Source organism: Trichosurus vulpecula, chromosome 8 (assembly GCF_011100635.1).
Source record: "Trichosurus vulpecula isolate mTriVul1 chromosome 8, mTriVul1.pri, whole genome shotgun sequence".
NCBI classification, from domain to species: Eukaryota; Metazoa; Chordata; class Mammalia; order Diprotodontia; family Phalangeridae; genus Trichosurus; species Trichosurus vulpecula.
In genome coordinates, this window is record NC_050580.1 from 43,079,571 (window position 1) to 43,096,353 (window position 16,783).

General features: G+C 42.8%; 1 protein-coding gene across 1 annotated transcript in view; it reads right to left on the minus strand.

The window, feature by feature from the left end:
• Positions 1–427: 427 nt before the first annotated feature.
• The window catches only part of ALOX5 (arachidonate 5-lipoxygenase), an 83,522-nt gene continuing 67,166 nt past the window's right edge, over positions 428–16,783 (minus strand). The window contains exons 10-14 of the mRNA XM_036735663.1: positions 10,509–10,687; positions 9,977–10,098; positions 8,463–8,563; positions 3,065–3,235; positions 428–1,443 (exon numbers count right to left, since the gene is read on the minus strand). Coding sequence (XP_036591558.1) covers positions 1,264–1,443; positions 3,065–3,235; positions 8,463–8,563; positions 9,977–10,098; positions 10,509–10,687 — 753 coding nt within the window. The 3' untranslated portion in view covers positions 428–1,263. The remainder of the gene's footprint in view (positions 1,444–3,064; positions 3,236–8,462; positions 8,564–9,976; positions 10,099–10,508; positions 10,688–16,783) is intronic.

Genomic DNA, 16,783 nt, shown 5'->3' on the forward strand with positions numbered 1-16,783 from the left:
TGAGATGGGGACACATGGGGGTAGTCGGGATAGAGTACTGGCCTCAGAGTCACAAAGACTTGAATTCAAATTCTGTCCCAGGCCAGTCACAAACCCTCAGGGGGCAGTAGTAGCATTTACTTCACCTGGTTGTTTTGAAGATAAAAAGAGTTCACTTCTGTAAAGTGCTTTTGCCAGCCTTAAAGCTCTGTTTACATGCTAGTTATTGTTACTGTTATCAGTGGGGTGGGGGAGGACCTGTGAGGTCCAGGCCTGCTCTCACTTCCAGCCCCACCTCATCACCAGGCCATCTCCCCCAGCCCTGCACCCTAAACTGCTGATGATAGCATGGGGGATGTCTCCCTCTGCTCCCTTCGAAATAACCATAGCAAAAAGAATGATGAAAATGTAGGCATGTTTTAATTTTATCAAACACAAGAAAGACAGAGCAGAAAACCAGAAGAAACCACTCTACATTCTAAAGCCCAGCTGCCCGGATCCTGGGCTTGCTGCTGCTCATCATTCTCAAAGTGATTGTTTTCCCTTCCCACTGGGCCCTTACTGATTATTTGCAAGATGGGGGGTGGGGGAGTGGGAAGTCCACACAGCCAGGTGTCAGCCAGGAGTTCTAACCAGAACCATAGGGCATCAGGTGATTCAATTAAACTTGACATTTTGGGTGAACAGCTGAACCCCTTCATGATGTGATTCACCTTGGGCTCGTGCCAGTGATCCAAGGGGCTCAGTGACCAGAAGTCCTAGGAGCAGAGCCAGGACTAGGCAAATAGGCAGCTGTCCAGTGTGCAACACTCAGGATGGGGCAAGAGAGACTTTCTAATAGTATTTCTATAAAGGCACATGTTTTCAGTGTCAGAAAATTCCATTCTGTATGGCAAGCAGGAATTTATTTTGTGATCATTCAGATTTCATGTGCTACAGGGAAAGTACAAATTCCCTGGAGGAAAATGGTACATGGTGGGAATTGACAGGAAGGGTCTTAATTTCTACCCTTTGCTGGGACATAAAGGCCTCTGTAGGGAAGACCCTTGTCAGAATGGGGGCTGTATCATTGTATGTCCTACGGCTTGACACCCCAAGTGTGGCATCTTAAGCTACTTAGCCTGGTAACATGTCTGGAGAGGTTCTTGCTAAAAAGAATATTGCTGAGGTGTAGACACACAGCATGGAAACCCCCTCTGACCCTCAGAGGAGACAAAGGCCTTCCCTCTGATGCAGTGAGAGAACATTCCCTCCTGATCCCCAGAGCTGGAGCCAGGGGCTGGCTCATATGGCCACACTGTTGGGGATCCTGTCCGGGGACAGGTAGTAATAAGGCAGCTTCTTATTCTTGTTCCGCTCAGTGATCCCGCTGACAATGACATCGAGGTTCTTACGGAACTTGACCATGGCCTCCTTGACTGGCTTCTCGATGAAATGCTCCTCCGGGTACATGCCCAGGAACAGCTGATGGGCCAAGACACACATGAACAAGTTAGGCCTTGCCACCTGCCTTCAGAGCCTCTCTGCCCACCTCCACCCCACCCATGCAAGCCACCCGCTGCCTCTTGTTGGGCGAATACTGCTCCCTTTCCAGATCACTCACACCTTTCTCTGAGTTCTCCAAAGGTAGAACTTCCTATAACAAGGCAATAATTCAAACATTTATTTAGGGCCTACTATGTGCTCACCACTGGGGATACAAAAATACAAAATGAAATGGTGCCTTGGGGCCCCAGGCAAGCCGTCATCTCTGGGCTTCAGCTCCTTAAAACCATAAAGCTCCAAATCTATGATGCTATGAATCCCTTGCCTTCAAGGAGTTTACATTCTAGTGGAAATAAAATGTAAATTACAGTGGAAGGAGAACTGAATTTAGATCCAGAAGACCTGGTTTGGCCCCTACATAGGCTGTGTGACCTTGGCCAAGTCACTGAACTGTACCCCCCACCCTTAACCTGAGCACCTCAAGATCACATAACCAGAAGGGACTTCAGTGGCCGTTGAATCAAACCAATTCCTGAAAAGGAATCTCCACTGCAATGTGCATCCCCCAAGTGGTCACCAAGCACCTTCTGGTGATGAGAAACTCATTACCTCCCAAGGAAGCTCATTCCTCTTTCGGGTCATCTCAGCTTCCTCACGTATAAAATGGCAGTGGTGGGGGGGGGGGGTTGGGGATGATACCTCACAAGATAGATGGCTGAGAGGACTGATGAGCTGGACATTAAGGGTTTTATATGGGCAGCTAGGTGGTACAGTGGTTAGAGCACCAAGCCTGGAGCCAGAAAGACTCCTCTTCCCTGAGTTCAAATCTGGCCTCAGACACTTAGTGGCTGTGTGGCCCTTGGCAAGTCACTTCACCCTGTTTGCCTCAGTTTCCTAATTTGTAAAATGAGCCGAAGAAGGAAATGCTAAACCACTCCAGTATCCCTGCCAAGAAAACCTCAAATGGGGTCACAAAGAGTCAGACATGGCTGCACAACAACAAAAACCAAAAAAAAAAAAAAAAACAAGCAGGAAGACCTGAGTGTGAATCCTGCTGCTTCAGACTCTTGCTAGCTGTGGGACCCTAGACAAGTCATCTAAGCTGTGTCAGGCTCAGTTTCTTCATGTGTAAAATTAGGATCCTAACAGCACCTAACTTCCAGGGGGCTTGTGAGGGTCGAATGAGGCAATACCTTGCAAGCGTCAAATGCTAGCTATCATTATGATCCATAACAAATGCTCTCCCATCCGCAGCCTGACTCTGCCCAAATGCTATTTTTGCTTTTGTCCAAATGGGTGACTTGCTTACAGGGGGAGGCCTCGGTGAGGGAACTCCTCTCCCAGGACATCGGCAGCTGCTCAGGAAGAGGCAGCAGATATGAGGCCTTCCCCTCCCCAGTGCAGCCTGAATCCGATGAAAATGTGACTGGGATAATAAAAGTACAGCAGGACATAGACAATGTGAAGATGTGGTCTTCCTTTCAGCGATTTGGGTTTGATATCCCTGGTGCCTGGGGCAGCTAGCATGTGTCAGGGGCACAACCTTCCTCTGCTCTCTCCTCCTCTGCCTCCTCTAGAAGACTAACAATCTTGGACCTACCTCATTTTCCTGGAACTGGCTCAGTGCCCAGACAGCTCCCAGGTGCCAACAGGAGCGCCCCCGGTCTGGCAGAGTTTCCACTATCTGCTCAATGGTGACCACGCCCTTTTCTGTTGGGGGAGGTGCCCTCATGGTAGGTGGTGCATTAGGAATCCAGGAACACCAGTCATACTGTTCACCGAGAGACAGACAGACAGGAAGACATGAAGACACTCAGAGTTTGTTGTTTACGTATTTTCTTTCCGTCCTCATTTGAGTAATTCCCATCTTCTAATTCAATGAACAGGTTTTTGTTAAGTATCCACTTATGCCAGCACTTAGTTAGGGTCTTGGGAAGCAAAGACAAAACAGGAAATCAGGTAAGTATGAACACGATCTTCTGAGGACAGTGCCCAGGGATATCTCCTTTGGGGTCAGAGGGAAAGTAATGGTCGAGGTAATGGCCATCATTTGACATTCCTGGTAAGTGCCACCTCCTGTCTCTCCCTTGCTGTGCCTTGCTGCGTCAGCTAGGCTGGCTCACCTGCCCTATGGGTAGGTGGCAGTGGGTTGGCAGTAGAGAGGGCTGACTCCTTCTCCATAGGGATTGCTCCCCGGATGTTGGCTTTGTGAGCTGGGTTGGAAGCAGGACCACCGGTCAAGGGGTGCTGCTATTCCAATGAATGAATAAGAGATAACAGGGAAGGCAGAATTCTATTTTGTATATTTTTTTCTACTACGGAGATCAATTATCAAACTGGCAAGGGTAAACCAAAAATGGTTAATAGAGAATTGATTCCTAAGATAAATGAGGAGAGTGTCTACTGATTTCAGGGCACCAGGCTATAATGCGCAGCATCTCAGGATACTGCAAACACTGGTCAATGTGATCGTTGAGCTGCTACTGTTGATCTTGGGAAAAAAAATTTTTACAGAATAGGAGAATGCACATGTCCTAACTTTCAAAAAAGACAATGAATGAATGGAAAATGTATAAGCACTTTCTATATGAAAAGAAAAGATGGTGAAGTCTACATACTAAACTAACTTGATAAACTTGACAAATTCCTGGCAGAATTCTAAAATGTGTCTTAGGATGGTTTGTGAGCACTCAGAATGGGAAAAGGCAATCAGAGCCAGCATGGGTTCATCATGAGCAGGCCAATCCAGACTAACCACATTTCCTTTACTGATGGGAGTGAAATATGATATGTAGACAGATCAGTATGTACATAAAAATTTGAGGAGGCATTGCAGAGTACTAAAATCATTTCTAAAGGTTTAGAGAAGTGATTGGTTTGGTCTTATGGCCAGATGCTTCTAAAACGATGGGAGGCTCTTAAAAATGAATCATTCTGACAATATAATAGTGAGTGTGGTCTTGAGAGGGAAGAAACTGGGTATGGATCTAAAACACCTGACTGATATGGCTGCACAGGGAGATCTCCAATAAGTACAGGCATACATGAGTTGAGATGTGGGAGCCATGGACAAATATAAAGGAGTTGCATGAATGCCACTGTTAGGAAAAAATGTCAGGAAGGCTAAAGGCTCAAAATTAGCTGAAACTTGTGAAAATGCTAAAACCAATAAAAAGAGCTTTTTAAAGATATGTTTGGGCCAAGAAGAAAAACAAGGAAGAGGTAGGTCGGTTGCTTGTGGCAGATGGTCTGATGTTCCCAAAAGACCAAGAGAAAGCAGAACTATGTTTGCACTCTAGTTTCTACTTCTGCCTCCTATTTAATAATGATTTTCAAATTGGAAAAGGTAGAACAAACTGGGTCAAGAATGAAGCCCAAAGGAAAAAAAAAATCTCTGCATAAAATGTCTCTGATAAAAGTCTGATATAAAAAAATAAAGGGAACTGACAAAAATGTGTAAGACCAAGAGCCATTCCCCAATGCAGAAGTATTCAAAGGACATGAGCAGTTTTCAAAAGAATTATAAACTATTAACAACCATATGAAAAAAATATTACAAATCACAAGAGAAACAAAAACTAAAATTACTCTGAGGCTTCATCTCTCACCCATTAAATTGGCAAAGATGATAAAATATGTAAATTGTCAATGTTGGAGGGGCTGTGGGAAGTCAGATGTGCTAACACACTACTCTTGGAGTTGTGACCTAGTAAGTGCTTATTATATGGTTATTGACCACTTGGCTGAATCAGTCCAGCTCCCTTCTGGAAAACAAGTGACTAAACTTCTTGAAAATTCTTTGACCTAGCCATGTCCTTAAGGGGCATGTGCCCCAAAGAGGACAAGGACTGTAAGAAAGGTCTCATATCTTACAGTAGTGCTTTCTGTGGTAGCAAAACACTGGAATCATGGTGGCTGCCTATCAGATGAAAATGGCTGAATAAATTGTGGCACATGAATTTAACAGAATATTATTGAACTTTTAGAAACTACAAAGCTGAGGAATTCAAAGAAATACGAGAAGACTTGTATGAAGTGATCTAGAGTGAAGAAAGCAGAACACAGTGGTGACAGTAATGTAAATGAAAACAACATTGATTAACTGCAAATAATATCTGCTCTGGGAAGAATGGAGGATAATTCATTTGCTTTCTCTTGGCTGGGATGGGATTCTCTGGTTGTGTAACTTCAAAACTGGTTCTGTAGATCCTGGATTATGATTAACTCGTTTGATGATAAGGAAGGGCTTATTGGGTGGGGATGGGCTGGGAAAGTATCAGATAAGGAAACTCCAGCCCAAAAAGATAAAGGGATTTGCCTAAAGTCATGCAGATAATGTATGAGTCAAGAGTAGAATCCAGGGCCTTTAGACGAAGGCACTGTTATTTCCACTGTAACATGATCACTATAAGTACATATAAAAAGGGTTCTTATGGGGAAAAAGAAGTAAAACTGGGACCAATGGGAAGTCTCAAGGAAGTGAATTTTACCTCAAGATAAGAAAGATTATCCTAAAGTGACCTGGGCTGCCATAGGAAGTAGTGAATTCAGTAGTTGTCTATGGAGGCTGGATGACGCTTGTAAGGGGACCAGAGCATTGGGCAGAGACCACATGATCTCAGGTCCTAAGACCATAGATGGAGAGTTGAAGGGACCTCTGTTGTTAATAAGTCCAACTCCCTCGTTTTACAGACAAGGAAACTGTCACACAAGTACCAATTTTCAGAGCCATCCATGAGGTTCATGAGTTTATGACCATTACTGACCTATTCTAATACTTACCTGTCCTTTGTGCCAAATTGCTTCCCCCTTCCCACCTTTGAGTTCTCTAATTCCAGCCTGTGTAGCAGCTGGTCCTCTTGGCTTTAGCCAGACAGAATTCACTCAATGGAACTTCCAACAAGTCTACTTGACCAAGCATGGTGGAAGAGCCATTACAAAGCTTTACTAGCTCACTCTTCATGTAGAAAAGGACCTTGTTGAATGAATGAATGAATGAATGAATGAGTGAAAAATAATTTTTCAGGTGCTTACCATGTTCCAGGTGCTGTGCTGTCTTGGGAATGCAAATACAAAAGCAAGACAATCCCTGTTCTCAAGGAGTCTACATTCAAATAGGGGAAGTCAACATATGGAGAGGAGGGAGAGATGTCCGGGAAGGGGTATTTTGGTCTGGGTAATTATACAGATGGTGAGTAGAGCTGTTGGGCAATTAGTTGACTTATCCTTTCCAGGAAGGCTAGTGTCGATTTGGTCCCTGTCCAGAGCTAAAGGTGGAAAGCAGAAGGGGATCGGGTCTGGATATGAGTTATATATGGAGATTTCTAGTCTCCTGGGCCCCAGGGTAAGAGCTAGAGTCTGAGGGTCTGAGGCCAGAAGCTGGATTGAGGAGGCAGAAGATGAGGACAGATGGAGGGCAGCATGGTGGGCCTAAGCAGCTATAGGGTGAACTGCAGGTTGGGCCCTTTCATGGTAGCCTGGTACTCAGTGCTCAAAAAAGTAACTATTTCCAAATTCTGGCTGGCTTTGAGGTCCTCACAGTGACTGTCACTGGGTTTTGGCTTGGGATGGACTTAGGGAATCTTCTCAGGTCCACAAATGACTTTGAGCAAGCAACTTTTTCAATGGTCAGCTCAAGAAGCTGGAGCACCTCCCAGGACAGTTGGTTAGTTATCTTATAACCCTATGGGATCACAGGTGATCTGGATTCATTATTTCTCTAGGAAGCCTTTGTCCCTGGGAGTCAGATCCTAGATGGTGTCAGCTTCCCTATTCTTTCTTAGTCTAGACTCAAATCCTGAGTGGAGCCATATGGCTTATAGCAGCTCCAATGAACAGAAAGCAGTCAGTAAGCCCTCCCAAAGATCCAGATGTTTGGCGTGCATTCATTTGCGGATTTTATGATATCCAGGAATGACAGAATGTAAGCTCCTTGAGGGTAGGCCCTGCCTCACTTTTGTATTTGCATCTCTAGTGCATAGCACATAGTAGGTGTTTTATAAGTGCTTACTAATGGACTGAAAGATGCCTAGCCTTTGGTGTTCTCTTTACCCAATACCACATGCAACCTGCAGCACTGTTTGATACCCAAGACTTTACCAGGAACACGCAAAATATGAGAGAATAGATTCACATAAAGAAAGTCACCCAAGAACACAGATCCCCAGAGTGCCCTGCTCTGCTGCCAAGGGGATTGCCTAGCTAGTTTAATCTCCTTCTTTCCAACACACTCAGCTCCAGAGACGAGTATAAGGACGAGTTTAGAGACAGCACCTGAGGCCTGAATCCTTTCTGATGTTTTAGGCTGCTTACAAGCAGCCTCACAATGGTACACTGGCCTGTATCCCTGTCAAGACCAAAGGCAGCAGATACGGTTTTCCTCTGATGATCCTACAATCCAACAGCCTTATCTACGTGATTGTGATAAAAACCCTTATTTCTACTTTTCTAGCTTTACTTATGCTATTTCCCTTTCAGGTATGCCTTCTCTGCTCCCTTCTGCCTCCTTAAAGTCATTAATGTTCTCTTAAAATGCATCTTAATAACCAGTTCCTCCACAAAGCTTTCCCTGATAACTCCATGCCATGTTGATATACATCAATGAGTCTACATGCCCAGGTTCACATGTACTGGAGCACTTTGGGGGATCTGGAATTTCATTAGTGTGGTTACTCCCCCCTAGTGATAACATATCATGCCTTTTGGGATACATATTGTCATGTTTTGTTTTCAAATTGTTTGGCGTGTGTAAGCCTTCTCCTTCCTAAATGGCTTGAAGATAAGGACCGAATCATGAACACAATTTCTCCCAAAGCACAAACTGCAATGTTGAGTGTGTGTTGACTGACTGATGTTTTTCACTCTGCCAATATGCCCCCCACCCCCACCCCAGCGGCATTTCTTCTCCACCCTCCATCCTCTGCTACATGAGCCGCTGTGGCCTCCAGTAGACTCAGGACCTCCCTGCTCCAGGTGCCTCTTAGGGGAATTTTCTATACCTGGCCAAAATTCACTGCAGCATGCTGAGCAGAAGCAGTAAAGATCACCACAGTCAGATACTCTGCCAGTTTTCCCCTGGTCTTGATGGACTTGGGGAATCCTGCAGAGAAAAGAAGGCTGGTGAGCACTGAGCTCCAGATCATTTTCCCAATCCCATTGATGAAGGGAGCCAGGACCTACGACTGGAGCAGTCATGTGCCCCACTGAAGACAAAGGGCATCTTGACAAAATCTCATATTCCAATAGGCAGAAACAGGAATGGGCAGATGCTGCACCCAGTCAACACTGGGACCATTGGGAAATCACAGGGGAGTGAATTTCAGCTTAAGATAAGGAAGAAATTCCTCAGCCCTCCAGAAGTGGTCTGGAAGTGGTGAAGTGGTGAATTAAATAGGTGTCTATAACTAAACAAAATGGGCTGAAATCTGGTCTGAGCCATAGAACTTCTAGTTTCTTTGACTCTGCCCCGCCCACTATAGTCTGGGTCCTCTGTAGGAAGGGAGGGTTCAAAGATCTAGTAACTCTAAGCTTACATGAATTAGTGGCCTGGGACTTGTGGTGCTCAGAGAAGGTGGTTGAGCTGAAGAGTAGGTTCAAGCTTTTATTTCTGATTTAGTCACCTAGTGGCTGAATACGTATGAGCTCCTGGAATATACCAGGTGACTCAGGTCTTGCTGTTCATTCCTGTTAACTATACACCAACTAGTCTTAGAGGTCAAGTCAGTTCTGGGAACTTCTCTCTACTACTCTGAGGACATGAGTTTAGACCAAAAGTTAAGTCCCAGGGGTCTGGCCTAGATTTGCCTGACATTTGTTTCTGGGACCAGCCAGAGTTCTTAGGCCATATTTGGTATTCAGGTGCTGTCTGAGAGGGGCACAAAAAATCTCAAACAGAATTGGGCTCTTACACTCTTTCCTGAATCGAGCCAGCACCCAGGGACATCTGGAAATGAGACTCAGACTGGATCTTTTGGAGTTATCCCAGACAGAACTATTGGGACTAGTCTGGTCTGGAGCACTGTCCTCCAGCTTGACCTGGCTGCTGTGGACTAGGCTATGGAAGGCGGGGAAAGGGAGTTGGGTAGAGTGTTCATTTTGCAATGTCTACATGGTAGTTCAGACCAGTCCTCATCATCAAAGATACAAATGACATACAAGTGATTGCTACCTGGGGCAATGCACTCTTCAGAAAAGTCTCCTGGGGACAAGTGTGCATAGGATACAAAGAAGCTGTATTAGAGGTGACTCAGCTTTGGTCTGACCCCTTAGGAACATGGACACTGCTACCATAGAGATGGATGGGTAAAGAATGAAAAAAGAAGCCAACAACAGTGGAGGAGAAGCCCCTGCTACCTATGAGCTGGAAGAAGCTTTGGTCTCTAGCAGCCAAGGGTGGGGGAAGGAGGGAGGAGAGAGAGGAGAGATTCATGGAAGCAAAAAAGTAAGAAGGGGAAAGATCGGAGAGGGATGGCTATGGGGAGGGGGATACTGAGCAAAGACAGAGCCCTCCTACCTGAAGCCTTCTTGCCCCTCATCCCATAGACATAAACGTCATTTACGAAGTCCTGGAGCTCCATGTCCTCCATCACCACCTCATCACTCTCATAGTAGATCTCCACTATGTCCATTGTGAAACTGAAGAGGAAGGAGAAGCTATCATGTCCTGAGAGTAGAATATCAATTATCCATATGCTGTTAGATTGGGACCCCTGGACTTGAGTGGTCATGTTCCACTCTTATTTTGAGTCTCTGCACACAACTCCACTGGTCCTTGGTCAACAATACAGGAGGTGGCTGGGTATGAGAGACAGAGCACCTGGGTTCAAATCCTGCCAAAGAGATTCTTCAGCATCTTACTTAATTTCCAGTGTCCTCATCTATAAAATGAGGCAGCTGGACCACAAGATCAACGAGGTCCCTTCCAGCATAGATCTCTGATCTTTGACCAGTGGATGCTCTTTCCCTTTCTTCTGCTAAGATGGGGAAGAATTATGAAAGAGGAAACCAAGAAGTTCCCTAGGGTCCCACAAGGCCAACCTTCTCACCTGTGTATGGCTTCCCAGACCTTGAGGCCATCATCCCGGTAGAAGTAATATGGAATATCTTCTTTGCTGTCCATGCCTCTGGCCTTGATGTGCTCAGGGAAGAGCAGGGATTGGTAAGTCAGATCCTTCACAGCCCGCTGCACCATCTGCACATGACCTCCACCCCCCGTGGCATTGGCCTTTAACAGTAGAAATATTCATCACTCACATTTGTGTAGGGCTCGAAGGTTTGCATAGCACTTTACATACATGGCATTTGATCCTTGCAACAGTCCTGTGAGCTAATATTATCCCCATTTTATAAGAGAGGAAACTGAGGCATACAGATGTTGAGACTTATCTAAGGTCAATAGCTAGTAAGTATCTGAGGTGGGATTTGAACCCAGGTCTTGGTGATTTCAAGTTTGGCAGTCTGTCTATTAGACTACACTGCCATAAGACTCACACTATCACAGCATCATATATTTAGATCTGGAAGCACCTTAGAGGTCATCTATTTTCACTCCCTCACATAAGAAATGAGAAACTGAGACCAAGAGTATACGTGACTTGCCCAAGGTCACGCAGGTAGTAAGTGGCAGAACCAAGATTTGAATCTAGGTCCTTTGACTCCATCTCCAGCCCTCTTTTGACTTTACACATGAGTGCTCATGCACAAAAAGTACCTTCCTATCTTCCCTGATGATCTCATTTTCATCTTCCACTAAAGATGTTGTCTAGTGCTAGGAATAAATGCAGCCTACCTTAAAGTGATAAGTATTATTTATCTAAAACCGTCAGCAAGCATTATCTGTAATGGGGATAAGCTAGAAACTTTCCCAATAATATCAGGGGTGAAGCAAGGATGTCCATTATCACCTCTATTATTTAAAATTGCACTAGAAGTATTAGTTATAGAAATAAGAGAAGAAAAAGAAATTAAAGGAATTAGAATAGGCAATGAGGAAAGAAAACTATCCCTCTTTGCCGATGATATGATGTTATACTTAGAAAATCCTAGAGAATCAACTAAAGAACCACTTCAAATTATTAACTTTACCAAAGTTACAGGATACAAAACAAACCCACGTAAATCATCAGCATTTCTATATATTACTAATAAAGTCCAGCAGCAAGAAACAGAAAGAGAAATTCCATACAAAATAACTGTAGCCAATATAAAATATTTGGGAGTCTACCTACCAAAACAAACCCAGGAGCTATATGAACACAACTATAAAACACTTTTCACACAAATAAAGTCAGATCTAAACAATTGGAAAAATATTAATTGCTCATGGGTAGGCTGAGTCAATATAATAAAAATTACAATTCTACCTAAATCTATTTATTCAGTGCCATACCCATCAACCTATCAAAAATTATTTTATAGAGCTAGAAAAATAATAACAAAATTCATCTGGAAAAACAACAGCTCAAGGATATCAAGGGAATCAATGAAAAAAATGTGAAAGAAGGTGGTCTAGCTATACTAGCTCTCAAACTATATTATAGAGCAGTAATTATCAAAACAATCTGGTACTAGCTAAGAACTAGAGTGGTGGATCAGTGGAATAGATTAGGTACAAATTACATTATAGCAAATGACCATAGTAATCTAGTACAGGATAAACCCAAAGATCCAACTTTTGGAACAAAAACTCCTTATTTGGTAAAAACTGCTTGGAAAACTGGAAAAAAGTATGGCATTAAGTAGGTATAGACCAACATCTCAAACTGTATACCAAGATAAGGTCAAAATGGGTACACGATTTACACCTAAAGGTTGATATCATAAGCAAATTAAGAGAGCATGGAATAGTTTATCTGTCAGATTTATGAACAAGGGAAGACTTTTGAACCAAAGAAGTTACAGAGAGCATTACAAAATATAAAATAGATAATTTTTATTATATAAAATTAAAAAGTTCTTGCAGAAACAAAACCAATGCAACCAAAATTACAAGGGAAGCAGAAAACTGGGGAAAATTTTTGCAGCAAGTATCTCTGATAAAGGCCTCATTTCTCACATATATAGAGAAGTCAGTCAAATCTCTAAAAATGCAAGTCATTCTCCAATTAATAAATGGTCAAAGGATATGAACAGATAGTTTTCTGACAAAGAAATCAAAACTATCTATAGTCATGTGAAAAAATACTCTAAATCACTACTGATCAGAGAAATGAAAATTAAAACAGCTCTGAGGTACTACCTCATACCTATCAGAGTGGTTAATATGACAAAAAAGGAAAATGTTGGATGTTAGAGGGGATATAGGAAAACTGGGACATTAATGCACTGTTGGTAAAGTTGTGAATTGATCCAACCATTCTGGAGAGCAATTTGGAACTATGCCCAAAGGGCTATAAAACTGTGCATACCCTTTGATCCAGCAATACCACTGCTAGGTCTATAACCCAAAGACATAAAAAAAAGGTAAAAGGACCTATTTGTACAAAAATATTTATGGCAGCTCTTTTTGTGGTGGCTAAGAATTAGAAATCAAAGGAATGCCCATCAATTGCGGAATGGCTAAACAAGCTGTGATATATGATTGTAATGGAATATTATGGTGCTGTAAGAAATGATGAGCAGGATGATTTCAGAAAAACCTGGGAAGACTTACAGGAATTGATGCAGAGTGAAGTGAGCAGAACCAGGAGAATGTTGTACACAGTACACAGTATTGTTCAGTGAAGAACTTTGAATGACTTAGGTACTCTTGGCAATACAATGATCCAAGACAATCCCAGAAGACTAATGACAAAGCATACTATTTGCCTCCAGAGAAAGAACTGATATTGATTGAATACAGACTGAAGCATGCTATTTTTCATTTTCTTTCTTTCTTCTTCTTCTTTTATTTGAGTCTTCTCATACAAAATGACTAATATGGAAAAGTTTTACATAATTCCACCTGTATAACCTCTGTCTGATTGCTTACCTTCTCAGGGAGGGTGAAGGGGAGGGAGGGATAGAGTTTAGAACTCAAAACTTTAAATAAAAATGTTTAAAAATTAAAAAAAAACAAACTGACTAGTGAAATAAACACTTGGAGGACATCCCTCCCTCCTGCCTTCCAGAATCAAAAAGGGAAAATCATGATTGACCTCAACACTGACTAAGTCCCTACCATGGGCTAGATGGGGGTCTTGGAGGTGGGGGAGAATGCAAAGAGGGCTAGGACATGGTCCCTCTCACTTGAGGACCTTACAATCTAGACTTCCCCATTCCTGCAGAAATCACTCAAGCTAGAGACATCTTTGATTAGTCTAGTCCCTATAATCAAGCAATCATCAACCTTCCACCATGCCTATCAAATCCATTGTCTCTTTTCTGTTTTCATTGCTACCTGCTTCAGTTAAACCCTCATCATCTATTTGGTGTTGTATTGCAGTAATTTCCCAACTGATCATCAGTCACCTCCCCAGCACTTACTCAGTCCTGCATTACCAGGACCAAGGAGGATGGAAGTCATCACTAAAGACTGTCAGGAAGTTCGCCCTCCAAAGCAGCATTTGCTCAGCCCTCTGTCCTTCACCACAGAGCCCATGCCCCAGCATGACATGACTGTGGTCCTCCAAGCTGCCACTAATTTTGACCTTCTGTGCTCTGGCACCATATCCTTAGAAGACTATGATGGAAAAGGTCAGGAGGAAAATGTCCGTGCCTGTCACGAGCTGCCCAGAACTAATGACTTCCATCACCATGTGACTTTACCTATTACCATCAACCCTCCTGTCTCCAATTTCAGTCAATATAACACTTCAACCAATTTATTTATTCAGAAAGGATTTACTAAATGCTTACTTTTTGCCAGGTTCTGTGTTAAGACATTGTAATACAAAGTCCAAAAAAGAGACAGTTCCTGCCCTCAAATAGCTTATGTTTTACCAAACATATACACATGTAAATAAATATAAAATATATACAGTAAATACAAAATAATTTTGGGGGGATGCTAGTGACTGCAGGGGAAGCCAGAAAAAGTCTTGAGTTCAGGAGATGGCACTTCCCTTGTCCTGTGGCTGGCAAACCTCATGTTCTCCTTATTAGTGCTTGCAATTTCGTTGCCATCTACAGAAACCCCTTTGTTCTCCTATCTCAGTCCTCATTCCTATCCATCTTGGCGCCATTTCTCCCTAGATCTTCTCTTCTCTTGCCCCCCATTCCATTGTGTCCCCTGGGCCCCACTGCTAACAAACTCTCCCTTCATCCACATCTTTCCCTCTTTCACTCTTCTGCCATCTTCATGGAAATCTAGCATTCTTCTCATTCCTTCTCATTCCTTCTCCAGTGCTGATTGCTCCTCTCTCACCTCCTCCCCTGACACAGTGTGCCAAGAGGAGGAGCTAGCCTGCCTCGTACTCCCCAGAGCCACTACCCGATGCTGCTGTCCCTCAGCACCCTCAGATGAGCTCCAAGGAAGAGCAATGAATGATGTCCAGGGCCTCTCATCAATAGCCCTCCCTCCCTCCCTCGCCTCTCCCCTAAATGATGTGTTTTGTGCTTACTCATCTGGGTATATGTTTTTTCTCCCCAAGATTACTTAATTTCCTTGGAAGCAGAGACAATTTAATTTTTTGCCGTTACATCCTTAATGATTCACACAGTGCCTGGCAGTCAATGAGCATTTCTTCAGCATGTTCTAATACATACTCGCCTAACTGAGCGGAAGTGACTCCATCTCTTATTATCCTGTCTACATCTTTGTTATTGCCAGCTATTGGCTTCTGGGTTGCTCTTCCTCCTTTCTCAAGGAGGTCAAAAGCCTGAATCACAGTCTCTTCCTCCAGCCTGCCTTTGCCTCATACTTGGCAAGGTCAGGACTCACGATGATGTCTGTTTGAACATCCTGCTTCTAAATCCATGAACCTCCTTAATCATCATGACCTACACTTTCACTCTAGTTCTGCTACACAATAGGGTGGGTCTGTCCTAGACCCCTCCATCACTCCACAAACTTTTTTAAAAATTTATTCATTTTGAACTTAAAGACAAAAAAGAACATTTCCACGTACACAGCACAACATAAAAAGATGATTCATGAATTTCCATTTCACACTGTTTACTTTTTTTGAAAAACCATGTAAGAAATAGTACACATTGTTTTCAAAGCTACCCTGCTTTTCAGTGCTTCCTTCTAAGTTTTTTTTGTTCTCTGCTGTGCACTTTTTTTCTCCCTCCCTCCCCAACCCACCCTAGAGAAGGTTACCATTAAACACACACACACACACACACACACACACACACACACACACACACACACACATATATATACATATATATGTAAAACCATACTATACATACTTCTATTTATCAGTTCTTTCTCTGGATGTTGAAAGCATCTTCCTTCATATGTCCTTTGTAGTTGATGAGTATTTTTTAACAGTCGTTCAAAGTTGTTCTTAGTACAATATTGCTGTTACTGTGTACAGCGTTCTCTTGGTTCTGCTCATTTCACTCTTCATTATTTCTTGCCAGTCTTTCCATGTTTTTCTAAAATCAACCACCTCATCCTTTCTTACAGTGCAGTAGTGTTCAATCACAATCATATACTACAACTTGTTCAGCCATTCTCCTATTGATGGGCATCCCTCAATTTCCAGTTCTTTGCCACCACAAACAGAGGGGCTAGAAATATTTTAGAATATATAAGTTCGATTCCTTTTTCCTTAACCAGCTTAGGAAACAGATCTAATTAGTAACACTGTTGGCTCAAATGGTACAGGTAGTTTAATAACTCTTTGGACATAATTCCAGATTGCTCTCCAAAATGGCTGGATCATTTCATATTTCCACCAACAGTGAATTGGTGTCCCAGTTTTTCTACATCCCCTCCAAAATTTGTCACTTTCCCCTTCATCCCACAAACTCTTAAATCTCTTTGATCTTGAGTTCTGAAATGCCTCTCTTGTTCATCACCTCCTATTCTGACATCCTGACATTCTCTCACCCTCCTCCTAAACCTATTCTTTGTCTTCCCCATGACCTCAGTCCCTCCATTCATTCCTGTTCCCCCAGTATATCACCCTGACTATGGTCTCACTTTTTGACCTTCAGTTTTGACTCAATGGTTTTTTTCCCAATAATTTTAAAAATATTTTCCAGTGTATCCCTACTCCCTTCTCCTTTCAGTGATCAATCTCTTTGAATAAAGGATAAAAAAGAGAGAAAACTTGAGCAAAACTAACCAAAATATTGGAAAAGTTTAACAATATATTCCATATCCATGATCCTCCCTCTGTAAAAAGATTTTGTATTTATTTACATGTCTACATGTTCATTAAAATGC